The 27094-nt window shown below is 45.2% G+C and overlaps 1 protein-coding gene across 5 annotated transcripts; it reads left to right on the top strand.

Annotated features, from left to right (window-relative positions):
* LOC127925030 (zinc finger and BTB domain-containing protein 7B-like) lies at positions 1 to 26435 on the top strand. 5 transcript variants are annotated; one of them, XM_052509716.1, is made up of 4 exons: positions 1 to 592; positions 5577 to 5702; positions 24194 to 25284; positions 25799 to 26435. In XM_052509716.1, the coding sequence occupies exons 3-4, from the start codon at positions 24200 to 24202 to the stop codon at positions 26418 to 26420; spliced, it is 1707 nt and encodes a 568-aa protein (XP_052365676.1). In that variant the 5' UTR covers positions 1 to 592; positions 5577 to 5702; positions 24194 to 24199; the 3' UTR covers positions 26421 to 26435. The 5 variants fall into 5 exon arrangements, with proteins under 5 accessions (XP_052365676.1, XP_052365675.1, XP_052365678.1 ...); XM_052509715.1 differs by having other exon boundaries at positions 4 to 592; positions 5577 to 5695; XM_052509718.1 differs by lacking the exon at positions 1 to 592 and adding an exon at positions 633 to 757 and having other exon boundaries at positions 5577 to 5695.
* Positions 26436 to 27094: the final 659 nt, after the last annotated feature.

Here is a 27094-nt window from a genome sequence, read left to right as displayed (position 1 = left end):
CCTCAAACGATTATCTCCCTCTCTGTGCCCACCTCTTAGCCCCGCTGTGATCCCTCACAGACCTTCAACCTGCTCCGCGAGTCTCTATAACAACATGCCCACCTCCGGCCTCCTACCCTCCCACCTCGCTACGACAGACACTTCCGCTGGCCTATCGCACCGTGGCCGACCCCTGTGCCCTGCCCACCCCAGCGGTCCCTCTCCAGCCCCGCCAGAGCCAATCCGCGGCGGGGTGTAAAGTAGGGCAAGCCGCTTCCTGGTTCAAGGAGGAGCTGCCTGGAGTTGGAATGGGCCAGCGGAGTCTGAAAGGGGGGAGAACAGCCCAGCGAGCCGGCGGTCTGCAAAGAGAGAGCCGAGGCAGGGGGATATAAGCCCCGACAGAGAGACAAGAAGAGGCGGATATTACAGAGAACTCGCGGGCAATACGTGGTTCGTCAGAGGGACTGGTGTGAGATTTTGGACAGTGCGGAGAGAGCAGTGACCCCCGGGGAGCGACGAGGGGGGGAAAGAGGCTGGTGGGAGTGAATACAGGAAGTACAGAAGCCGGTCAGGTGGGACGCGACGAGATAACATAGGTGACACCGGCGCACAGGTAAACCCGCTCCCTCACTCGCTCTCTGTTTTGGGGGGTTATTATGGAATTCTTAAAATTAGGACTTTACGCTTGTCTTTCCCATTTTCTATAACAACCGCTCCTGACCGCCCCCCCCCCCCGGTCCTAATCAGGGTTACGGGAGGACTACGTCATCGGTATTCGGTAACTCCTGTGTGACGTGTCGACAATAATTTCTCTCTATGATTTTCGCGCTCTCTTTTCCTAGAGGCTTATTTTGACACAAGAACACATACTATTTAAATGACATTAGCAGAGAATATTTATGTGATCTCAGGTTAGTTGCTGTGTGTTGCTACCTGTGTGGATGTGGCCAAGTGAACAAGCAGGGTCGACGGGTACACTTCTGGAGGCTTGGCTTCTAATTATAGCAGCAAACACCGGCTGACATCCAAAACCTAACCTGTTCTCACGCACATCGCCGGCCTCTGTAAGCAATAAGCCATGTGCTCCACCACAGGGCAACTTTGGCCACGAATTATATTATTCCACGACCCTTTCAGTGGGCTATGCTGTTGTCACCACACGTTGACATCCTTTATCTTAAATTCTATAGCTCTGTTGCTGATGTAGTGTTCTTGAAATGTATATTAATGCTGGATGGATGAGGGCTTTTAAATGTATAAAACTTAGGCTATGGATGATGGGAGGCTGTCATGTGTGCCTGTGACTGCATGAGTGTAGTGTGTGTGTGTGTGTGTGTGTGTGTGGGTGTGTGTGTGTGTGTGGGTGTGTGTGGGTTGCTGACTCGCCCCTCTTGTGGTACAGACAGACCTGCTGAACCTGCCAAACTGGCTTGGGTTTGGTCCTCTGTCTGAGTTTGTTGTTTGATATATGGAAGAACACCATGTTATTAGTCCAATCCACTGAAGGGTTTCTGGTCTACAATGTTTATTTGTCACACAATAGTTCTCCAAACAGTGTTGGGTCTAGACCTGAACTTCAGTGCACCTGGAAGGAATAAGGAAAACATTTGCCCTGTAACAGTTTGTAGGCTAATATTTGTACTGTGGGTTTCCGTGTGTGATCTTGACAAATAGGTATTGTTGACGTCTTTGATGCAGATTAGATTTGTCACCAATCCCAACTCTGAATAATTCCACTATTTAGTGTGAGAGATGGAAGGGAAAAGAGAGCGAGAAGCAGAAACAATTCTGCACTGTCAACCCTAATTGCCACTTGTCTGAATTGAAGCAGTCTTACTACCAACTAAATGACAGTTGGGAGACCTGGAAAGTCTGTGTAGACTGTCTTTGGCTTAGTGGTAACTGATATACCCCTCCCTCTCTTCTCATCTCTCCTTCTGGTGTCATGGTAACTTAATTACTCCGGTCATTTACTAGATCGGACTGTTCTTATGACCCCTCTCTCTCCCTACCACACACATGTTCACATGTACACACTCACAAACACCAAATTACATTTACATGCACCTTCTCAATTATGACAGATAATGGGTATAGTCTCTGCTCTTGCCACTGAGTATGGGATCGTGCAGTGTGTGTCTGAGGATGTCTGTGGTCCTACACAGGTGTGTGCTGTGCCTGTTTCCCAGCCCTGTTCATTGTTAGTGTAGGCCACTTCTGCTCTGTGGCCTGGTGAAGTGGGAAGTGGTCTTTCTCCATCCCCCACCCTGAACCCCTCACCATGTCTAACACATCATCTGACACACTGTGTGTTTAGGTTCATTTTCTTTCTTTTTATTCACTCTTTATACACCACTTCTCATGTATCTTTTGGTCTCCTGTTTGTCTCTCTTCTCCTTCACTTATTCCCTCAGTATTTGACCCCGTTCCTACCCTGTGTCTCTGTCTCACGAAGCAGATATTAAATACTGTGCCTAGAGAAACTATTCAACCCCCTTGACTTATCCAAGGTTTTGTTGCATCAAAGTGGGATTCAAATGGATTTAATTGTTATTTTTTTTGTCAATGATCTAAACAAAATACTCTGATGACCAAGTGGAAGAAAATTCCCACATTTTGTTGTGTTAATAGCCTGAAATTTAAAATTGTTTCAATTGAGATTTTTTGGTCACTGATCTACAGACAATACCCTATAATGTCAAAGTGGAATTGTTTTTTTATTTTTTTATTTTAGCAAGCCAGGAGTCCAAATTTATTTGCTTAACAAGTCACATAATAAGTTGTATGGACTCACTCTGTGTGCAATAATAGTGTTTAACATGATTTTTAAATGACTACCTCATCTTTGTATCCCACACATATAATTAATTATCTGTAAGGTCCCTTAGTCGAGCAGTGAATTTCAAACACAGATTCAACCATTGTCCTGCTGAAAGGGGAATAAATCTCCCAGTGTCTGGTGGAAAGCAGACTGAATCAGGTTTTCCTCTAGGATTTTACCTGTGCTTAGCTCCATTCCATTTATTTATTTATTTATCCTGAAAAACTCCCCAGTCCTTAACGATTACAAGCATACCCATAGCAAGTTGCAGTCACCATTATACTTGAACATATGGAGAGTGGTACTCAGTAATGTGTTGGATTTGCCCTCAACATGAGTTGCTTTGCCACATTTTTTGCAGTATTACTTTAGTGCCTTGTTGCAAACAGGATGCCTGTATAGAATATTTATTCTGTACAGGCTACCTTATTTTCACTCTGCCAATTAGGTTAGTATTGTGGAGTAACTACAATGCTGTTGATCCATACTCTGGTTTCTCCCATTACAGCCATTAAACTCTTTTTAACTGTTTTACTGTCACCACTGGCCTCATGGTGAAATCCCTGAGCAGTTTACTTCCTTTCCAGCAACTTAGTTATGAAGGACGCCTGTATCTTTGTAGTGACTGGGTGTATTGAGACACCATCCAAAGTGTAATTCAAAACTTCACAATGCTCAAAGGGATATTCAATGTCTGCTCTTTAATTTGTTTTACCCATTTACCAATAGGCACCCTTCTTTGTGAGGCATTGGAAAACCTCCCTGGTCTTTGTGGTTGAATACAGTGCATTCAGACCCCTTTACTTTTTTCACATTTTGTTACTTTAAAGCCTTATTCTAAAATGGATTTTTAAAAATCCTCTCATCAATCTACACACAATTCCACATAACGACAAAGCCAAAACAGGTTTTTAGAAATATCACATTTACATAAATATTCAGACCCTTTACTCAGTACTTTGTTGAAGCACCACCAATCTTCTTGGATATGATGCTACAATCTTGACACACCTGTATTTGTGGAGTTTCTCACATTCTTCTCTGCAGATCCTCTCAAGCTCTGTCGTGTTGGATGGGGAGCGTCACTGCACAGCTATTTTCAGGTCTCTTCAGAGATGTTCAATCGGGTTCAAGTCCAGGCTCTGGCTGGGCCACTCAAGGTCATTCAGAGACTTGCCCCGAAGCCACTCCTGCATTGTCTTGGCTGTGTGTTTAGGGTTGTTGTCCGGTTAGAAGGTGACCCTTCGCCCCCAGTCTGAGGTTCTGAGCGCTCTGGGGCAGGCTTTCATCAAGGATCTCTGTACTTTGCTCCGTTCATCTTTCCCTCAATCCTGACTAGTCTCCAAGTCCCTGCCGCTGAAAAACATCAACAAAGCATGATTCTACCACCACCATGCTTCACCGTAGGGATGGTGCCAGGTTTCCTCCAGATGTGACACTTGGCATTCAGGCCAAAGACTTCAATCTTGGTTTCATCAGACCAGAGAATCTTGTTTCTCATGGTGTGAGAGTCCTTTTGGTGCTTTTTGGCAAACTCCAAGCATGCTGTCATGTGCCTTTTACTGAGGAGTGGCTTTTGTCTGGCCACTCTACCATAAAGGCTTGATTGGTGGAGTGCTGAAGAGATCGTTGTCCTTCTGGAAGGTTCTCTCATCCTCACAGAGGAACTCTGGAGCTCTGTCAGAGTGACAATCGGGTTCTTGGTTACGTCCCTGACCAAGGCCCTTCTCCCCCGATGGCGCAGTCAGTTCTAGGAAGAGTCTTGGTGGTTCCAAACTTCTTCCATTTAAGAATGATGTAGGACTCTGTGTTTTCGGAGACCTTCAATGCTGCAGAAATGTTTTGGTACCCTTCCCCAGACCTGTGCCTTGACAGAATACTGTCATGGAGCTCTATGGACAATTCCTTCGACCTCATGGCTTGGTTTTTGCTCTGACATGCACTGTCAACTGTGGGACCTTATATAGACAGGTGTGTGCCTTTCCAAATCATATCCAATCAATTACATTTACCATAGATGGACTCCAATCAAGTTGTAGAAACATCTCAATAATTATCATTTGAACAGGATGCACCTGAGATCAATTTTAAGTCTTATAGCAAAGGGTCTGAGTACTTGTGTAAATAAGGTATTTCTAATTTTTAATAAATTAGCAAAATAAAAATGTTTTTCACTTTGTCGTTATGGGGTATTGTGTGTAGATTTTATGAGGAAAAACAATATTTAATCATTTTTAGAATAAGGCTGTAACGTAATAAAATGTAGAAAAGGTGAAGGAGTCCTGAATACTTTCAGAATGCACTGTACACTATGTGCTTGAAATTCACTACTCGACTGAGGGACCTTACAGATAATTCTATGTCTGGGGTACAGAGATGGGGTGGTCATTCATATCATGTTAACCACTACTATTGTACACAGAGTGAGTCGCTGCAATTTATTATGTGATTTGTTAAGCAGATTTGTACTCATGAACCTATTTTGGCTTGCCATAACAAAGAGGTTGAATACTTATTGACTCAAGGCATTTGGACATTTTTATAAATTAATAATCTAAATTCCCCTTTGACATTCTAGGATATTGTGTGTAGATTAGTGACACAAAATCTCAATTCAATCCATTTTAAATTCAGGCTGTAACACAAAAAAAGGGGGGTTGAATAGTTTCTGAAGACACTGTATGTGTATCTTGGTGTCAATCTGTCAGTCCTCTGGGATCAATAAAGTTTGTTCAAATCCAAATCATCTAACCATCCAAACATCTCATCCCCTCAGCTTTGTATCCCTGGAAACCTTTTGGCTCCGCTGGAAAAGAACAGAAGCAGGAAGACGTGGAAAATAGAGAGGGAGGAAGAGAGCAGGGACCTGTCCTCCTCTGAGTTTATGGACTGGAGGTAAGAGGTGTGGAATCTTGAGTGTTGCACATTAACTGCATTGAACTAAAGAAAGTCTTATTGTCCCAGTCGCTGACAGCGCCTGTCCTACTATAGGTGTAGAAACTAGAGATTATATGACATGGCTGCCCTGGGGTGCTGCAGGCCACTCTCATTTAAAAAAACTGTGAACCTCCATGTTAAAATGTGTTGAATGAGGGCACCCCCATAAGATAGTGATTTTGGTACAGTCCAGTATGTGTCAGGAAGGAACCCTCCAGAGTTGATGTGTACTGTACAGTATATTGCGTCTCACTCTGTCTTCTTTCACTGATACTCCACCAGGGTTTTGGAATACGGTTCACTTGAACACGCAAATCCAAGCGCCAGCAATGGCTACATTTACATAAAGTCATTTAGCAAACGCTGTACTTAGAGTTAGTGTGTGGTTGTGTGTGTGTGTGTTGTGTGTGTGTGTGTTCGCGAGTGAGCGACAGATCATGTGATTGGGGCCATGCAGAAGTGTGTGTGTGTGTGTGTGTGTGTTATAGTAGGGTGGTGGGGTTGGGGGGTGTAACAACAGTGAGTGGTCTTTAAAGGAAAGAGGAACGTTTTAAGATAAGACACACACACACACACAGGCAGTCACCCAATTCCAGTAAGTATATGAATTAGGGCATGTGGCCCCGTATATAAATTACCCCTGTTCACAATAGGGGTTTCAGTTTCAGATACATACAGTAGGCTGAGTGGGAGGACAAGACAGGGGGAGAGAGAGGGGGAGGACAAAGTCCCCCTCTTTACTCAGCATCAGCAGATTTAAGAGCTTCCTCCCTTCCTTTCCTTCTATACCTTTACTCCTTCATATCAAATGTATCTTCCTCTCATCCCCCCCCATCATCCCTTCATACATCTCCCTGTTCCCCTACACCACCCATTCAGTCCTCCTTTATCTGCTCAGCTCCTTCATCCATCCATACTCCCTTCATAACTCTCCCTGTTCCCCTACACCACCCATTCAGTCCTCCTTTATCTGCTCAGCTCCTTCATCCATTATCCCTTTCCATATTCCCTCATTTTCCCACTCTTAGAAGGGTTGAACTTTTAGACTACTCTATTAGCGCCATCATAGAGTTTCTGCATATTATCCATTATTCCATTCACACACAGTGGTCTGAGTCAGGGACATGTTCTGTTTGGTTATTACCATATAAGGGCAGTAAAAAGCTTTGAACCAATACACTTCATGTAGGCCTTAACCATAATGTCGAGATGCTGTGCCACTGACTAAGGTACTCTACTGAATGTTCATGGACCCCACAGCCTAGTTTGCCTCCAGTAGATCTGTCTCACTAGAGGAAGTAGTGCATTTGGCGTTTCTCCTTTTTCAGTCTCCAGTTTCTGTTGTGTTTCACAGCCCTCTCTCTATCTCTCTCTCTCTCAACCACCGGCCTGCCAGCCTACCAACGCACACCACCCGCCTACTGCCAGGGGATGGAAGAGCAGGAAGTGGCAATACTTTACTTCCTGTAAAGAAAGACAGACTCACCTTAAAAATGAAAAGAGTGTCAAAAAGTAGTGACAGAGAACATGATTTGTTTTTCTGGTAATGGTGTAAATGTTGGTGTAGATAGTGAGGGGGCGTTGCTCATAAACCGGTACAGTGAGCCAGCGGTTCAGGGAAAGAGAGACAATGACACACCGCAGAGAATCATCTCCTGTATCTTGTTGTGAAAATGACCCCTAACCTTTTAGATACATTTTGATGAGAAATGACAGCTTGATGTTGTAGCTGTTGTAAGTACAGTACCATGAGAAGGCAGTATTCCAGACATTGAGAGTGCGGTATTCGATGAGCTCTAATTCGTTAAGCACCAGTAGAATTTTCCCCGTCAACGTTTGAATCTTTAGTCAAAGTGCTGTACTGCTGTAATTGGACGAGAGATGGGTGGGTGTTCTGACCAGTGACAGTAAGGCAGACATTCTGTTGTGTTTCTCAAAGGACAGCTGAAATAACCGCATATTCTATGTATCAACCGTTTCAGCCACAGATTACAGTAAAAGCAACCGCTCACCCCCCTATTGACAAAGCCCAGAAAACACTACTACAGTATCGTCCTGATGATGTCAACGAAGTGTTCCACCTTTTGAGCTTTACGACCTCTGATTGGGACTGTTAAACTAAACACACACTGTTCGTCACATGTTGACATGGTCTGGAGAGGATATCAGACTAACTGTCATTGTTTTTTTATACTCAAGTTTCCATTTCCCTGTCCCCTACCACTATCAATATCTCTCTTTCTCCCTGTCCCCTACCACTATCAATATCTCTCTTTCTCCTGTCCCCTACCACTATCAATATCTCTCTTTCTCCCTGTCCCCTACCACTATCAATATCTCTCTTTCTCCCTGTCCCCTACCACTATCAATATCTCTCTTTCTCCCTGTCCCCTACCGCTATCAATATCTCTCTTTCTCCCTGTCCCCTACCACTATCAATATCTCTCTTTCTCCCTGTCCCCTACCACTATCAATATCTCTCTTTCTCCCTGTCCCCTACCACTATCAATATCTCTCTTTCTCCCTGTCCCCTACCACTATCAATATCTCTCTTTCTCCCTGTCCCCTACCACTATCAATATCTCTCTTTCTCCCTGTCCCCTACCACTATCAATATCTCTCTTTCTCCCTGTCCCCTACCACTATCAATATCTCTCTTTCTCCCTGTCCCCTACCGCTATCAATATCTCTCTTTCTCCCTGTCCCCTACCGCTATCAATATCTCTCTTTCTCCCTGTCCCCTACCGCTATCAATATCTCTCTTTCTCCCTGTCCCCTACCGCTATCAATATCTCTCTTTCTCCCTGTCCCCTACCGCTATCAATATCTCTCTTTCTCCCTGTCCCCTACCGCTATCAATATCTCTCTTTCTCCTGTCCCCTACCGCTATCAATATCTCTCTTTCTCCCTGTCCCCTACCGCTATCAATATCTCTCTTTCTCCCTGTCCCCTACCGCTATCAATATCTCTCTCTCTTTCTCCCTGTCCCCTACCGCTATCAATATCTCTCTTTTTCTCCCTGTCCCCTACTGCTATCAATATCTCTCTTTCTCCCTGTCCCCTACTGCTATCAATATCTCTCTCTCTTTCTCCCTGTCCCCTACCGCTATCAATATCTCTCTTTCTCCCTGTCCCCTACCGCTATCAATATCTCTCTCTCTTTCTCCCTGTCCCCTACCGCTATCAATATCTCTCTCTCTTTCTTCCTGTCCCCTACCGCTATCAATATCTCTCTTTCTCCCTGTCCCCTACCGCTATCAATATCTCTCTTTCTCCCTGCCCCTACCGCTATCAATATCTCTCTTTCTCCCTGTCCCCTACCGCTATCAATATCTCTCTCTCTTTCTCCCTGTCCCCTACCGCTATCAATATCTCTCTTTCTCCCTGTCCCCTACCGCTATCAATATCTCTCTCGCTTTCTCCCTGTCCCCTACCGCTATCAATATCTCTCTCTTTCTCCCTGTCCCCTACCGCTATCAATATCTCTCTCGCTTTCTCCCTGTCCCCTACCGCTATCAATATCTCTCTCGCTTTCTCCCTGTCCCCTACCGCTATCAATATCTCTCTCGCTTTCTCCCTGTCCCCTACCGCTATCAATATCTCTCTCGCTTTCTCCCTGTCCCCTACCGCTATCAATATCTCTCTCGCTTTCTCCCTGTCCCCTACCGCTATCAATATCTCTCTCGCTTTCCCCTGTCCCCTACCGCTATCAATATCTCTCTCGCTTTCCCCCTGTCCCCTACCGCTATCAATATCTCTCTCGCTTTCCCCCTGTCCCCTACCGCTATCAATATCTATCTTTCTCCCTGTCCCCTACTGCTATCAATATCTCTCTCTCTTTCTCCCTGTCCCCTACTGCTATCAATATCTCTCTCTCTTTCTCCCTGTCCCCTACTTTTATCAATATCTCTCTCTCTTTCTTCCTGTCCCCTACTGCTATCAATATCTCTCTCTCTTTCTCCCTGTCCCCTGTCCCCTACTGTTATCAATATATCTCTCTTTCTTCCTGTCCCCTACTGCTATCAATATCTCTCTCTCTTTCTCCCTGTCCCCTGTCCCCTACTGTTATCAATATCTCTCTCTCATTCTTCCTGTCCCCTACTGCTATCAATATCTCTCTCTCTTTCTCCCTGTCCCCTACCGCTATCAATATCTCTCTCTCTTTCTCCCTGTCCCCTACCACTATCAATATCTATCTTTCTCCCTGTCCCCTACCGCTATCAATATCTCTCTCTCTCTTTCTCCCTGTCCCCTACTGCTATCAATATCTATCTTTCTCCCTGTCCCCTACCGCTATCAATATCTATCTTTCTCCCTGTCCCCTACCGCTATCAATATCTATCTTTCTCCCTGTCCCCTACCACTATCAATATCTCTCTCTCTTTCTCCCTGTCCCCTACCACTATCAATATCTCTCTTTCTCCCGTCCCCTACCGCTATCAATATCTCTCTCGCTTTCTCCCTGTCCCCTACCGCTATCAATATCTCTCTTTCTCCCTGTCCCCTACCGCTATCAATATCTCTCTCGCTTTCTCCCTGTCCCCTACCGCTATCAATATCTCTCTTTCTCCCTGTCCCCTACCGCTATCAATATCTCTCTTTCTCCCTGTCCCCTACCGCTATCAATATCTCTCTCTCTCCCTGTCCCCTACCGCTATCAATATCTCTCTCTCCCTGTCCCCTACTGCTATCAATATCTCTCTTTCTCCCTGTCCCCTACTGCTATCAATATCTCTCTTTCTCCCTGTCCCCTACTGCTATCAATATCTCTCTCTCTCTGTCCCCTACTGTTATCAATATCTCTCTCTCTCCCTGTCCCCTACTGCTATCAATATCTCTCTCTCCCTGTCCCCTACTGCTATCAATATCTCTCTTTCTTCCTGTCCCCTACTGTTATCAATATCTCTCTCTCTTTCTCCCTGTCCCCTACCGCTATCAATATCTATCTTTCTCCCTGTCCCCTACTGCTATCAATATCTCTCTCGCTTTCTCCCTGTCCCCTACCGCTATCAATATCTCTCTCGCTTTCCCCCTGTCCCCTACCGCTATCAATATCTCTCTCGCTTTCCCCCTGTCCCCTACCGCTATCAATATCTATCTTTCTCCCTGTCCCCTACTGCTATCAATATCTCTCTCTCTTTCTCCCTGTCCCCTACTGTTATCAATATCTCTCTCTCTTTCTTCCTGTCCCCTACTGCTATCAATATCTCTCTCTCTTTCTCCCTGTCCCCTGTCCTCTACTGTTATCAATATCTCTCTCTCTTTCTTCCTGTCCCCTACTGCTATCAATATCTCTCTCTCTTTCTCCCTGTCCCCTACCGCTATCAATATCTCTCTCTCTTTCTCCCTGTCCCCTACTGTTATCAATATCTATCTTTCTCCCTGTCCCCTACCGCTATCAATATGTATCTTTCTCCCTGTCCCCTACCGCTATCAATATCTATCTTTCTCCCTGTCCCCTACCACTATCAATATCTCTCTCTCTTTCTCCCTGTCCCCTACCACTATCAATATCTCTCTCTCTTTCTCCCTGTCCCCTACTGTTATCAATATCTATCTTTCTCCCTGTCCCCTACCGCTATCAATATCTCTCTCTTTCTCCCTGTCCCCTACCGCTATCAATATCTCTCTTTCTCCCTGTCCCCTACCACTATCAATATCTCTCTTTCTCCCTGTCCCCTACCGCTATCAATATCTATCTTTCTCCCTGTCCCCTACCACTATCAATATCTCTCTCTCTTTCTCCCTGTCCCCTACCACTATCAATATCTCTCTTCTTTCTCCCTGTCCCCTACTGTTCTCAATATCTATCTTTCTCCCTGTCCCCTACCGCTATCAATATCTATCTTTCTCCCTGTCCCCTACCGCTATCAATATCTATCTTTTCCCTGTCCCCTACCACTATCAATATCTCTCTTTTCTCCCTGTCCCCTACCACTATCAATATCTCTCTCTCTCCCTGTCCCCTACCACTATCAATATCTATCTTTCTCCCTGTCCCCTACCGCTATCAATATCTATCTTTCTCCCTGTCCCCTACCACTATCAATATCTATCTTTCTCCCTGTCCCCTACCGCTATCAATATCTATCTTTCTCCCCTGTCCCCTACCACTATCAATATCTCTCTCTCTCTTCCTGTCCCCTACCGCTATCAATATCTATCTTTCTCCCTGTCCCCTACCACTATCAATATCTCTCTCTTTCCTGTCCCCTACCACTATCAATATCTCTCTTTCTTCCTGTCCCCTACCGCTATCAATATCTCTCTCTCTTTCTCCCTGTCCCCTACCACTATCAATATCTCTCTCTTTCTTCCTGTCCCCTACCGCTATCAATATCTCTCTCTTTTCTCCCTGTCCCCTACCACTATCAATATCTCTCTTTTCTTCCTGTCCCCTACCGCTATCAATATCTCTCTCTTTCTCCCTGTCCCCTACCGCTATCAATATCTATCTTTCTCCCTGTCCCCTACCTACCACTATCAATATCTCTCTCTTTTCTTCCTGTCCCCTACCACTATCAATATCTCTCTCTCTTCCTGTCCCCTACCACTATCAATATCTCTCTCTCTTCCTGTCCCCTACCACTATCAATATCTCTCTCTCTCTTCCTGTCCCCTACCACTATCAATATCTCTCTCTCTTTCTTCCTGTCCCCTACCACTATCAATATCTCTCTCTCTTTCTCCTGTCCCCTACCGCTATCAATATCTCTCTTTCTTCCTGTCCCCTACCACTATCAATATCTCTCTTTCTTCCCTGTCCCCTACCACTATCAATATCTCTCTCTTTCTTCCTGTCCCCTACCACTATCAATATCTCTCTTTCTCCCTGTCCCCTACTGTTATCAATATCTCTCTCTCTTTCTTCCTGTCCCCTACCGCTATCAATATCTCTCTCTCTTTCTTCCTGTCCCCTACCACTATCAATATCTCTCTCTCTTTCTTCCTGTCCCCTACCACTATCAATATCTATCTTTCTCCCTGTCCCCTACTGTTATCAATATCTCTCTCTTTCTTCCTGTCCCCTACCACTATCAATATCTCTCTCTCTTTCTTCCTGTCCCCTACCACTATCAATATCTCTCTCTCTTTCTTCCTGTCCCCTACCGCTATCAATATCTCTCTCTCTTTCTCCCTGTCCCCTACCGCTATCAATATCTATCTTTCTCCCTGTCCCCTACCGCTATCAATATCTCTCTCTCTTTCTTCCTGTCCCCTACCGCTATCAATATCTCTCTCTCTTTCTTCCTGTCCCCTACCACTATCAATATCTCTCTCTCTTTCTTCCTGTCCCCTACCACTATCAATATCTCTCTCTCTTTCTTCCTGTCCCCTACCACTATCAATATCTCTCTCTCTTTCTTCCTGTCCCCTACCACTATCAATATCTCTCTCTCTTTCTCCCTGTCCCCTACCACTATCAATATCTCTCTCTCTTTCTTCCTGTCCCCTACCACTATCAATATCTCTCTCTCTTTCTTCCTGTCCCCTACCACTATCAATATCTCTCTCTCTTTCTTCCTGTCCCCTACCACTATCAATATCTCTCTCTTCTTCCTGTCCCCTACCACTATCAATATCTCTCTCTTTCTTCCTGTCCCCTACCGCTATCAATATCTCTCTCTCTTTCTTCCTGTCCCCTACCGCTATCAATATCTCTCTCTTTCTTCCTGTCCCCTACCACTATCAATATCTCTCTTTCTTCCTGTCCCCTACCACTATCAATATCTCTCTTTTTCTTCCTGTCCCCTACCACTATCAATATCTCTCTCTTTCTTCCTGTCCCCTACCACTATCAATATCTCTCTCTCTTCCTGTCCCCTACCACTATCAATATCTCTCTCTTTCTTCCTGTCCCCTACCGCTATCAATATCTCTCTCTTTTCTCCCTGTCCCCTACCACTATCAATATCTCTCTCTTCTTCCTGTCCCCTACCGCTATCAATATCTCTCTTCTTTCTCCCTGTCCCCTACCGCTATCAATATCTATCTTTCTCCCTGTCCCCTACCTACCACTATCAATATCTCTCTCTTTTCTTCCTGTCCCCTACCACTATCAATATCTCTCTCTTCTTCCTGTCCCCTACCACTATCAATATCTCTCTCTTCTTCCTGTCCCCTACCACTATCAATATCTCTCTCTCTCTTCCTGTCCCCTACCACTATCAATATCTCTCTTCTTTCTTCCTGTCCCCTACCACTATCAATATCTCTCTCTCTTTCTCCCTGTCCCCTACCGCTATCAATATCTCTCTTTCTTCCTGTCCCCTACCGCTATCAATATCTCTCTCTTTCTTCCTGTCCCCTACCACTATCAATATCTCTCTTTTTCTTCCTGTCCCCTACCACTATCAATATCTCTCTCTTCTCCCTGTCCCCTACCGTTATCAATATCTCTCTCTCTTCTTCCTGTCCCCTACCGCTATCAATATCTCTCTCTCTCTTCCCTGTCCCCTACCACTATCAATATCTCTCTCTCTTCTTCCTGTCCCCTACCACTATCAATATCTCTCTCTCTTTCTTCCTGTCCCCTACCACTATCAATATCTCTCTCTTTCTTCCTGTCCCCTACCGCTATCAATATCTCTCTCTCTTTCTCCCTGTCCCCTACCGCTATCAATATCTATCTTTCTCCCTGTCCCCTACCGCTATCAATATCTCTCTCTCTTTCTTCCTGTCCCCTACCGCTATCAATATCTCTCTCTCTTTCTTCCTGTCCCCTACCGCTATCAATATCTCTCTCTTTCTTCCTGTCCCCTACCGCTATCAATATCTCTCTCTTTCTTCCTGTCCCCTACCGCTATCAATATCTCTCTCTCTTTCTTCCTGTCCCCTACCACTATCAATATCTCTCTCTCTTTCTTCCTGTCCCCTACCACTATCAATATCTCTCTCTTTCTTCCTGTCCCCTACCACTATCAATATCTCTCTCTTTCTTCCTGTCCCCTACCACTATCAATATCTCTCTTTCTTCCTGTCCCCTACCGCTATCAATATCTCTCTTTCTTCCTGTCCCCTACCGCTATCAATATCTCTCTTTTCTTCCTGTCCCCTACCACTATCAATATCTCTCTTTTTCTTCCTGTCCCCTACCACTATCAATATCTCTCTCTTTCTTCCTGTCCCCTACCACTATCAATATCTCTCTTTCTTCCTGTCCCCTACCACTATCAATATCTCTCTCTCTTTCTTCCTGTAGGCATATACCGTATAAGTTATATACTGTCTCTTTTTAATAGCTGACATGGTTGTTCCTCCTTTACTTTTCTGTCTGTTTTGTCATCCATTTATCTCTCCATCTCACCTCGTGGTTGTCAGTCCTCACAGCAGAGGAAGAGGAAGCCGATCAGGATCAGTTAGTTTTGCGACATCGGTGTGTGTGTTTGTAGGGGTTTGTGTCTGTGTGTGTTTGTCTGTCTGTGTGGGTGTGGATGTGTCTGTGTGTTTGTAGGGGTATGTGTCTATGAGCATGTATCTCTGTGTATGGGTGTGTGTCTTGTCTGTGTGGGTGTGTATGTGTCTGTGTGTGTTTGTAGGGGTGTCTGAGCATGTATCTCTGTGTATGGTTGTGTGTATCTGTGTGGGTGTGTATGTGTCTGTGTGTGTTTGTAGGGGTGTCTGAGCATGTACCTCTGTATGGGTGTGTGTCTGTTTGTGTGGGTGTGTATGTGTCTGTGTTTGTTTGTAGGGGTGTCTGAGCATGTATCTCTGTGTATGGTTGTGTGTATCTGTGTGGGTGTGTATGTGTCTGTGTTTGTTTGTAGGGGTGTCTGAGCATGTATCTCTGTATGGGTGTGTGTCTGTTTGTGTTTGTTTGTAGGGGTATGTGTCTATGAGCATGTATCTCTGTGTGTGTGTGTTTGTAGGGGTATGTGTTTATGAGCATGTATCTCTGTGTATGGGTGTGTTTGTTTGTAGGGGTATGTGTCTATGAGCATGTATCTCTGTGTATGGGTGTGTGTGTTTGTAGGGGTATGTGTCTATGAGCATGTATCTCTGTGTATGGGTGTGTGTGTTTGTAGGAGTATGTGTCTATGAGCATGTATCTCTGTGTATGGGTGTGTGTGTTTGTAGGGGTATGTGTCTATGAGCATGTATCTCTGTGTGTGGGTGTGTTTGTTTGTAGGGGTATGTGTTTATGAGCATGTATCTCTGTGTATGGGTGTGTGTGTTTGTAGGGGTATGTGTCTATGAGCATGTATCTCTGTGTGTGTGTGTTTGTAGGGGTATGTGTCTATGAGCATGTATCTCTGTGTGTGTGTGTTTGTAGGGGTATGTGTCTATGAGCATGTATCTCTGTGTATGGGTGTGTGTGTTTGTAGGGGTATGTGTCTATGAGCATGTATCTCTGTGTATGGGTGTGTGTGTTTGTAGGGGTATGTGTCTATGAGCATGTATCTCTGTGTGTGTGTGTTTGTAGGGGTATGTGTTCATGAGCATGTATCTCTGTGTATCGGTGTGTGTGTTTGTAGGGGTATGTGTCTATGAGCATGTATCTCTGTGTGTGTGTGTTTGTAGGGGTATGTGTTCATGAGCATGTATCTCTGCGTGTGGGTGTGTTTGTTTGTAGGGGTATGTGTTTATGAGCATGTATCTCTGCGTATGGGTGTGTGTGTCCCCATCCTAGCGTGTGTTTTGCGTGATCATTCTCTGAAAAGGGAGGTAATGTGTAAGACAGGAACAGCTGTCGAGACCCTCCCTAATGATGTGGCAACTTCACCCAGCAAGCAGACACACACACAGTGCATCAAGTACACAAGTCACACACAGACACACACACACTATCACATTGAAAGACACACAAGCTTTTTTCACCCGTTTGTAAAAACACACAAACTCACACAAGTTCTGCACATAAATGGACCACTCATTCACACACTGCTGTTCACACATGTTGTCTTGGGGGCTGGCTGAAACTGCTGACCAGATACAGATAGAAGGTGTGAAACCACTTTGTCAGCATGTGTTAGAACTAGTAAAGCCCTCCCATACACACACACACACACACACACACAAATGCATTGACACACACGAACACAAATAATCCTTTCTCAGGCCTGTGTGTGTGTGTTCCCCATCTTTGTGAAACTCCCTTTCACTGATTGCTAATGATAGCGATTGCTACCACATCTCCCCTCAGACATCTGCAGACACACACCTGCAAGGACTCACTGCAGCTACTTCCTGTCACAGTCTCTCGCTCCCTCCCCCTTTCTTTCTCTCTTCTAACATTCTCTGTTTCTCTAACCTCTGTTCACGTCACTGTTCCTCTCCGTCTCACCTCTCTCTGCCTTTCTGTCCCCCATTCTCCCCCCACCCTCTCACCTCTCTCTGCCTTTCTGTCCCCCATTCTCCCCCCCACCCTCTCACCTCTCTCTGCCTTTCTGTCCCCCCTTCTCCCCCCCCACCCTCTCACCTCTCTCTGCCTTTCTGTCCCCCCTTCTCCCCCCCTCTTTGTAACAGAACTCTTCTCTAATTTCTTGTCTCTGACACAGGTTGTTGGTAAAGTCTTGATTTTCCTGTGAGATTTACCCCCACCCTGCCTCATTCTATACCTATCTTTACATCTTTTTTACCCCCACCCCTCACTCACTCGTTGGCTGACAGTCTTTTACCACCTCTCCTCTCCCACTCTCTGCTTTCCTGGTATGTTCTCTAGGAACACGTCTATTTTAAAGTCAAACAAACCTCAGCCGTATTCTTCTCATCTCCTTGATCTCCCCTCAAATCTCAGACCCCCTTTCCTCTTTCCAACCTCACATTTCTCTCTCTTTTTTTCTCCCTCTTCTCTCCTCACTCCTGTTTTTGGCAGAGAGGCGTGTCTGCTCTATACAATACGTTTCTATGTGAAGGTTCTGTACCGTTCGTCCCTCCTGAATAAAACCCTTGATTCCCATCGGTAAATTGGGATAACATGCAAAATGTCCTCGGTGTGGTGGGAGGGCTGGGTTAAGGGCCTCCGCTCTGTACTGCTCTGCCAGTCAAATGAATAATGTAATGTGTTCTTGGAACTAAGACCTCAACACACACACACACACACACACACACACACACTGCCCCAGTTTAGCTAAGCAGAGGGGCTGGATGCAGGTACAAAAGGATCATAAGATTGGAACCTTTTCCTGGATATGATTTGTGTGTTTTTGTTACTTTGCCACTGTTAAGAATGTCCTCCATCCTGGCAGATCTTTATTGCATGGTTGAGTGCAATTATTATTCCCTATATAATCACATAGTTTTCATCTTTATAGAATTGCTTAAGCCACGTCTTGGATGTACCAGTAATTACCATAATGTTGTCTTTATTCTTGTTATCCAGCCTTTTAACGAATTCAAATGAAGATTCAAATTCTCTCTGGTTGGGTCTGTTTTTATATCTCTTTGTAAGATGCAAATATCTGGTTCAGGGAGAGTTATCAGTGGAGGGAGTAGAGAGGGTCTGGGTTTTATTGTACTTCAGAAACGGTGCAGGGTCAAGATATACTGTAAATTATGAAGATGATGATGGAGGAAGAGATGGAGAATGGGGATGTGTCTCACATTTAATAACAATTCATACTTGCAACAAGCCTTCATGACATGTTGCGAATGCTTTATAGCTGCTTTATAAATGCCTGTAAATGTATTCATAGTTCATTACATACAGGAGGTACATAGTGTTGCCAACTTGTGTTGGGCTGAATAAGGTTCTGTGTGGGCAGGAGCTCTTCTCATCATCCCCTCTTTTACCTCTTTCACCCCTCCTCTGAGAAGATGCACCTAAACCAACACCTCTCTCCCAGCCTCCTATGTTTAAGAGGGGGAGAGAGGCTTAAACGAGTGTGTGAGAGAAGGAGAATGAGAGAAGGAGATAGAGAATCACTGAGAGCCAGAGGAGCACGTGGAGGAGGAGAAACGGTATGAGCAGAGAATCATGACTCCTAATTTCCTTCTCTCAGGCCTGGTTGTGTTTTGTTTGGGAACAGCAGTTGTTTGGTTCCACCTGTGCTGTTCTGGTTGTCTCATGTAAATTATACATATTTAAACTGATTCTTGGTTTAATTGAGTTCTTGTTTATTTTGGTTTGTGTGTAGTTCTGATGGAGTATGTTATCCTCCCATGAGTATTTTTCATGTTGTATGTAATGACACATCTCTGTAGGTCTGCTGTGTGTTCTTTAAGCCATCATGGAATAATACATTACACTGCCACCCACCCCTCTCTTAAGCTTTGCATAATAATCTTTATTACATACTAAGAAATTCATAAATCGTTTTATTGTATCAGAACAAAAAAAGTCATATTTTATCACACACAATTTAAATACATCTTTCAGGGTTACAAATGTTGCTTACAAATATCCTTTATTGAGTTTATGTTCGTACATTGTGCAATTATTTCCATAAACCTTGTTTCGTTGTTTTCTTTATAGTCATTTATTTAAGCCTTCACTGAAAAAAAATGTTGTTTTCTAAATTAAACTAAATGAAGAAGTAGCTATATTTTGCAAACTTACATTGCATTTGACATTTGTACAGTATTTCTGGTAAGGTGTGGATTGTTAGGGCCTGTGAAACGTGGATGTGAAATACATTAGAGCATTAGAAGTTTGCTAAAAACACTGCGAGTGAAACACATTTGAACATATTATGAATGAACACACACGGAAAGCGTCTGACATCAGAATGAATTGAAACACATTTCTGTGAAGTCATATTTCCCCCCTGGGCCGTTCAGAGCAGAGCTGATATAACTGGTGTGGATTGGGAGACGTTACAGGCTGTAAGGGAAAATAAGCACCAGTGTAATAACAGTCTAATGTCTTGATTGTGTCAACTACTACTGATCTCTCACTTGGTGAACTCCGTTCAAGTTGCAGTCAAAAGGACTATGTTTCATCATTATTTTGATGGTCCAATTGTTTTTTACTTATTCATTCTATCAGGACCCCATTTAAAGTGTTGTTATTTCCTGTCCAGAAATATGTATATTTCTCCAATACATGTTGAGTTCGAATGGGGCAGTGAACCATTCTAAGAGCTTTTAGAGAGTGGGTGACGTACATGACGAAAGCGAGGGAAGAGGAAGCCGTATTGTCGGAGGGGAGGAAAGGTAGTCAACTGTCGACAGAGGAGTGGGAGTTGAGAATCCGCTCCGAAACGGAGAGAGAAGTTGGCCACCAATCAATAAAGAAAAGGGGATGACGAAGTGTTTTATTTTTTGAAAATAAAATGAACTTATTTACTACATAAACAGTTTTCAACTGGTTCCATTGTTTATAGTTTTAGTTTAATTTGTTGGTTTTAATTCACTTGAATCATGAGGAGTGAGTCTTTCACTGTAATATAGCCTACAGTTTATACCAATTATACAGCATATTTCAACAATAATTCTTAATATGGATTTTAGTTACTATTATATTAATTTGTCACATTTGTTTGTCTTCACTGCTTCCTAATGTCTTTGACATTTCCACGAAGTGTTTTGTAAAGTGGTGTGCCGTTATGTTTTCTTCAACATAACAGTCTGACGACATGTTTTTCCACATACTTTCCACTTGGTTGTTTTTTCTCCGTTTTTACTTCCATTCTTGTGGGAAAAGGAGCTGTGTTTCAAATGATTTGTATGTGTTGATTAAACACATGTCAGTGTATGTTTGGGTGGCTGTGTAATCTATAGTGCTATATGTTAGTTGAAGAGGGATCAGCAGCCAGAGATGGCTGTCCCTGACTGTTAGAACAGGGGCTGCTGAACAACTAGAAACTAGAAACAGGGTGACTAAGAGAGAGCGAGAAACGACAGGAGACGAGGGGAGAAAGAGCGAAGGCAGAGAAAGAAAAAATGTCTTACCGTCAAAGATCATTCCTACTTTTTAACTGTGCGTGTGTGTGTGTGTGTGTGTGTGTGTGTGTCTCGTTTATAAAGTGACTCACAGTTGTTCGATTAACAGGAATCTCTTCCCTTTTTCCGAACAACACGTATAACCTTCTGAACAACACTTACATCCCCCTTCTGAACAACACGTATACCCTTCTGAACAACATTTACATCCCCCTTCTGAACAACACGTATACCCTTCTGAACAACACTTACATCCCCCTTCTGAACAACACGTATACCCTTCTGAACAACACTTACATCCCCCTTCTGAACAACACGTATACCCTTCTGAACAACACTTACATCCCCCTTCTGAACAACACGTATACCCTTCTGAACAACACTTACATCCCCCTTCTGAACAACACGTATACCCTTCTGAACAACACTTACATCCCCCTTCTGAGGAATCGAAAACCACCCCTTACAGCTTTTTTTATTTTACGCCGGAAACTAAACACTAGTATGCTCTTCATATGTCTTTATCTCTCACTCCCCCTCTTTTTCTCTGTTCACTTAATCTCTCTTTTTATCTCCTCTGATTTCTAGGAGGGGGATTCTGTTAGCATTGAGTTTTCTCTTAAACAAACCTTCTCTCAGCTGGGACAGTTGTCTTTTCTATTGGCTTATTGTTTTGTTCCTCATGACAGACACACACACACACACACACACACACACACACACACACACACACACACACACACACACACACACACACAGTGTTTTCGGTGGGGATTTTGACCTTTCTGGCAGCACCGTCGATGTCCTCCTCGTCTACAGCTTTTTCCAGGGCGTTGTTTTAGATGCTTACGAGCGTAGGAGACACCTCGAACAAATCTCCCTGAAATCACTTCCTACCTGCTCTGAGAGCGGCGGTGGCACAAACACATGCCAGCGTCGAGAATGTTACATGTTAAGAGTTGTTTTAGTGAACAAGCTTTCATTTGGAGAAGACTTCACAGAGTCAGTCAAAGTTGCCTTATGGATTGTTCTAATGTGACTTTATCATCATCACAGACCATCTGTAATATGGCATGTTGGTTGGTTCATCTAATACCTACCTTGATGTCTGTGGCTGGGTCTATTATGACTCACAGCACCAATATGATTTTGGTTCTTACGTTACTTCTACTTTAACAATTTTGATGTTGGCTGACTTGGCTAAATTTGCACATATTTGACAATGTTGTAGGGTATTTTTGAGCTTCTTTCAAGGTCCCTCATCAGTAATGTAGGTACATAGAGATCCTTAATTCTGTGCATAAGTGGCTGGTGGCTGAAGGATGAGACCACGGGCTGCATCTTAATAGCCCAGCACGGCTTCCTTTCTCTTTCTTCTTCGAGGAGAAGAAGCCACTTTAGACTATTGTACCCAAGTTCCCCCCACCTGTCTAGACAGATGGACAAACATCCCTCCTACCTGTCCAATAGCCAAGGTCAGAGGTCAGATCTGTGGTCGGGGAGGGGCAGGCCAGGAAGTTGTGTATTTCGGAAACTTACGATCGCTCGTTTCAGAAAATGGACCCACTGTATTTTGGAGAGAGGGGCGCGTGGGCGAAAAGGGGGGAGGGGTATCTCTCAATCTCTCTCTCCGCCGCCAAGCACCTTCTTTTCATAAAACAGGAAGAGAGAGAACGAGCGAGAGAGAAAGAGGTAGACATCCCCAAGGATGAACGCGTAACCCCAACTTCTCTGAACTTGGAGAGTTAAAGGTTTAAGGAGAGCGAGGGAGAATAGAAGGCTGTAACGTAGGAAGGAAGAAGCAAGTAAGAGCGAGGAAGACTGAAGTACAAAAACACTTATGCCATGACACAGACACAGCATCGCCTCCAGTCGACGGTCCCTCTATCAGCCATGAAGGCAGGAAAGGTAGGGGTGCCATTTGGGTTTAGACACAGCTGATGGGTTGAGGTTGGGAGGGTAAGGTTTTGGTAAGGTTCTGTTGATACAGGTGGGATTGGGGTTTCTGTTGAAGAGCGATGATATGAACGTTAGTGTGTGGACTTTATGGGTGGGGTGTGTATGTTTTTGACATTGCATGAAAATCAACAGACCACAAACTGAACAATGGGGACTCGGGGAGCCAAGAGAGAGACACGCAACGTGTGTGTGTGTGTGTGTGTGTGTGGGGTGTGGGGTGTGTCTTGGAGCAGGTTAGTCAGGTGAAACAGAATGTACTGTCGTCGCGGAGAGCCCCTCCAGGGTGCTATGTGGACAGTATTATAGGATGGTTAGGGGGCTGTTGGTGGTTGCTATGGGAGGGAGACAAAGGTGGGGGAGGAGGGGGGAGTTAGTCTGTTGTTTGTGGAAAATGTAGTCTGCTCAGGTGAGTGGTACTGTGGAACAGGAGAGGGGGGTTAGGTGAGAGCCAGGGGAACAGGAGAGGAGAGCCCTTGGGTGTTATAAATTAACCTCATCATATGGATACATAGACAATATAGACTTCTATAGACCTGGTAACCTACCTAGAAAGTAGTCTATGGATTAGTAAAATGGAGTAAGACACAAACTTCCGCTGTAGGCCTAAATGCTCTCTCTGTTTCACACTCTCTCACTCTCTTCCTCCATTATACACCTCCCCTGGAGGGCATGTGTGAAAGGGAGGACACGGAGTGGGTGATGAGGTCTTGAAAAGAAGGGAGGGGAAGAACAAGCTTCTGTTATCCTCACATAAACACTTCTAAACACATCTTGTTTTACCCAACATGAACTTTTCTCTGTTTTCACTTTCCTAAAGTCAAAGTTCTGTTTCAGGAAATACCACACCACACACTGTTAAGGTTAGACTCAGTGAGCAGAATCCTGACTTGAAATACATCCATATAACTTGAATCTTCCTTTGACGATGTGACATATGCAAAAGCTCTATCACCTTGTGTGTGTGGACGTCGTCCCCAGTACAGTCTGACTCCTCTCTTTCACCTTCCTCTTTCTGTCTCTTCCTCACCTTCGTCTCTCTCTCTATTTTTAATCAAGGAGCTAATACTATCGACACACACACACACACACACACACACACACACACACTCTCTGGCACCCCCTTCTCCTCTACCCCCTCTGATCCTCCCAGTTGTCCCCCCCTTCCCACCCCATCTGCCAAAATCACTTTTTCCTGATGTCGTAATCTAGGGTTGAGGGGGTGTTAGTTTGAGGGAGAAGGGAGGAGTGATTGAAGGAGGGATAGCACTAAGCTCTTGTTTAATATGGTCCCTCACATGAAGGAGAGCTCTTTGTGGAAATCACGTTAGTAATGAAAGGCTACAGTACCAACCAAAATATCTCTGCACCGTGACTGCATTAACTAACACAGTTTTACTTGACAAAGGACACGTCCATGCACTGAGGTATTCTAGGTATGTCAGCATTTGTTTCCTGGTATTCAAAGCCATGAAATGTGATCTATATCAAAAGCATACACAATATTGTTCTGATGTCATTGCTTGACATTCACCACACCAGAAGAAATGTTTTAAAAAACTTTGTCTGATTCTTGTTTTTTTCCATGTAAAAAACCCATCTGTGGCCACTGAATTATTTTGATTCAGCCTGAACTTCAATGTCTGTGTTATTCTAACCAATTGTTCCCTCCTGCAGGTGGCGATGTCTCCAGGAGAGGACGGTCTGATTGGGATCCCCTTCCCAGAGCACAGCAGCGAGATCCTGTTCCGCCTCAACGCCCAGCGCAGGGCGGGGCTACTCTGTGACCTCACCCTGACCTCGCGGGGTGCCCGCTACCCTACCCACCGCTCCGTCATGGCTGCCGTCAGCCTCTACTTCCGCAGGCTGTTTGGAGCGGAGGAGGGGGCCGAGGCGGGGGCTGAGGCGGGGGGAGGAGGAGGGTTCAGTGTGTGCCAGCTGGACTGTGTCGCGCCCGATGCCCTGGATGCCCTGCTGGAGTTTGCCTACACGGCCACCCTGACCATCCGTAGCTCTGGCATGAGAGATGTGTTGAGAGGAGCTCAGTTACTGGGGATCCAGTGTGTGGTTGATGCCTGTAGAGACATACTGGGGGAGACGGCGGGGGAGGTAGAGTGGGAGATGGGGGAGGAGAGGGTACAGGCGGAGAGGGAGAGAAGGGTGGAGAGGGGGATGAAGAAAGGCTCCCGGAGGAAGATAGACAGACGGAGAGTCACCAAGGTGGAGTCATCGCACCTCCAGCCACTGCATCATCGCCCCAACATTAACACACACCAGCACCCCTCCACTCCTCCTCCACACCCCTCACCTGTTCAAGACACGGCCCACTCTCATCCCTCCACCCAACCCCCCAGCCCTGAGCAGGATGAACACCCCCCCACCACGGGACAGAACGGGGAGCGGAAGCTGGGCAGGGATGCAGGGAGAGGGAGTACAGCAGTCAACGGAGGGGTGCACTGGCCTCAGGAGCGCCTCCTCGCCCCCCACCCCCCTCTTCCCCTCTCAGACGACAGGTTGTCAGAAGACGAGGAAGAGATGGAGGGAGTGGGGAACGGTGGGGTGCCCAGCTTTACTTCAGCCCCCCTGGCAGAGCAAGAGGTGGCCACAGGGGCAGGAGGAGGGGGTAGGAAGAGGAAGTCTCAGACCCCCCAGCAGTGTCCTGTCTGTCAGAAGATCATCCACGGAGCAGGGAAGCTGCCCAGACACATGAGAACACACACCGGGGAGAAACCATTCGAGTGCTCGACCTGCGGGGTCCGCTTTACCAGGTATGTACCTGTGTGTTTTAACACTATTATCACCAGGTATGTACCTGTGTGTTTTAACACTATTATCACCAGGTATGTACCTGTGTGTTTTAACACTATTATCACCAGGTATGTACCTGTGTGTTTAACACTAGTATCACCAGGTATGTACCTGTGTGTTTAACACTATTATCACCAGGTATGTATGTACCTGTGTGTTTAACACTAGTATCACCAGGTATGTATGTACCTGTGTGTTTAACACTATTATCACCAGGTATGTATGTACCTGTGTGTTTTAACACTAGTATCACCAGGTATGTATGTACCTGTGTGTTTAACACTATTATCACCAGGTATGTATGTACCTGTGTGTTTAACACTATTATCACCAGGTATGTATGTACCTGTGTGTTTAACACTATTATCACCAGGTGTGTACCTGTGTGTTTAACACTTATCTATAACATATTACAGAGCTAGCATTGTTCTACATATGATGCTGAGCCATTATCCTCTTTCCTTTCTCTCTCAGGAATGACAAGTTGAAGATCCACATGCGTAAACACACAGGGGAGCGTCCGTACCCTTGCCCCCACTGCCCTGCCCGCTTCCTGCATTCCTACGACCTGAAGAACCACCTGTCTCTCCATAGTGGGGCACGCCCCTTCGAGTGCCCGCTCTGCCACAAGGCCTTCGCCCGTGAGGACCACCTCCAGCGCCACCGTAAGGGCCTCAGCTGCCTGGAGGTCCGTACCCGGGCACGGCCGAGGCGCGGGCCTGGGGCTGACCACGGGGAAGAGGGCAGAAGGGTTAGAGGAGGAGGAAGAGGGTGTACTCCAGACCAACTTGAGAATCTGTCCCTGCAGCCCCACGCCTCAGCATTCCACCCCCGTGCTGGAATGGTTAGCCTGAGGGATGTTGCTGAGGCTGGGGGTCAAATGGTGTTCCAGGAGGAGGCTGATGGGGAGCAAGCTATAGCCCTCCTAGGGCCTCACAGGTTACCCTACTCTGGTCTGCTGTGGAGAGGCCTGGAGCTGGGGGTGAGAGGGGTGGAGGGGGAGGAGGCAGGCGGGGGCCACTCTCCTCCACTTCAGCATGCAAGATGGGAGGAGGAGGCAGAGGAGGAGGCAGAGGAGGATGAGGAAGATGAGTGAGAAGAGAGGAAGAGCGTAGAGCGTGTGCATGTGTTTGTGTGCACGCATGTGTGTGTGTGTGTGTGTGTGTGTGTGTGTGTGTGTGTGTGTGTGTGTGTGTGTGTGTGTGTGTGTGTGTGTGTGTGTGTGTGTGTGTGTGTGTGTGTGTGTGTGTGTGTGGCACCTACAGTATGGATGGGGATCTCACTCAGGTGACTGGACCTCCTTACAAAGCGCTTAGAAAGACTAAACGATAGAGAAAGAATAATGGAAAACGGGTTTTCTGATTTGTTATTGTTGTTTCATGGCTCTCTGTTTTTATTTCTGTTGTCTTTTATTTCTATTTTCCATTATTTCTATTTTATTTCATGCTGTGGTTATTCTTATTAGCTGTACATAAAAAAGGCTTTATTGAGGGAATGTTTTGCACATAGATGTGCTGATGGGGATATGGGGTTCTTTTCTCTCACTATGCAAACTGAAGTCAGGAGATGAGAAATTGTGTCCAGATGTAAAACAAAAAGAAGAAAAAAAAGAATAGAAAATAAATCCTGTATTTTTGAGCAGAGTGCTGTTAGAGTAATATAACAATCAAATGTTATTGAAGTTCAAACAATGTATGTACAACATCCATCTGGCACTACTAAACCCTATCACTCTTCATGTCACTATACTAGCACTCTCAGCGGTGTAGG

Source organism: Oncorhynchus keta, unplaced genomic scaffold (assembly GCF_023373465.1).
Source record: "Oncorhynchus keta strain PuntledgeMale-10-30-2019 unplaced genomic scaffold, Oket_V2 Un_contig_496_pilon_pilon, whole genome shotgun sequence".
Lineage (NCBI taxonomy): Eukaryota > Metazoa > Chordata > Actinopteri > Salmoniformes > Salmonidae > Oncorhynchus > Oncorhynchus keta.
The sequence above is the reverse complement of the archived record's forward strand: the minus strand, read 5'-3'. Positions and strand labels throughout refer to the sequence as shown.

Coding starts and splice junctions, on each gene's coding strand:
- LOC127925030 (XM_052509714.1), top strand. CDS start 22,406: ATGACACAGACACAGCATCGCCTCCAGTCGACGGTCCCTCTATCAGCC. Junction 22,469..24,193: donor CAGCCATGAAGGCAGGAAAG/GTAGGGGTGCCA, acceptor TCCCTCCTGCAG/GTGGCGATGTCTCCAGGAGA. Junction 25,285..25,798: donor TGCGGGGTCCGCTTTACCAG/GTATGTACCTGT, acceptor TTTCTCTCTCAG/GAATGACAAGTTGAAGATCC.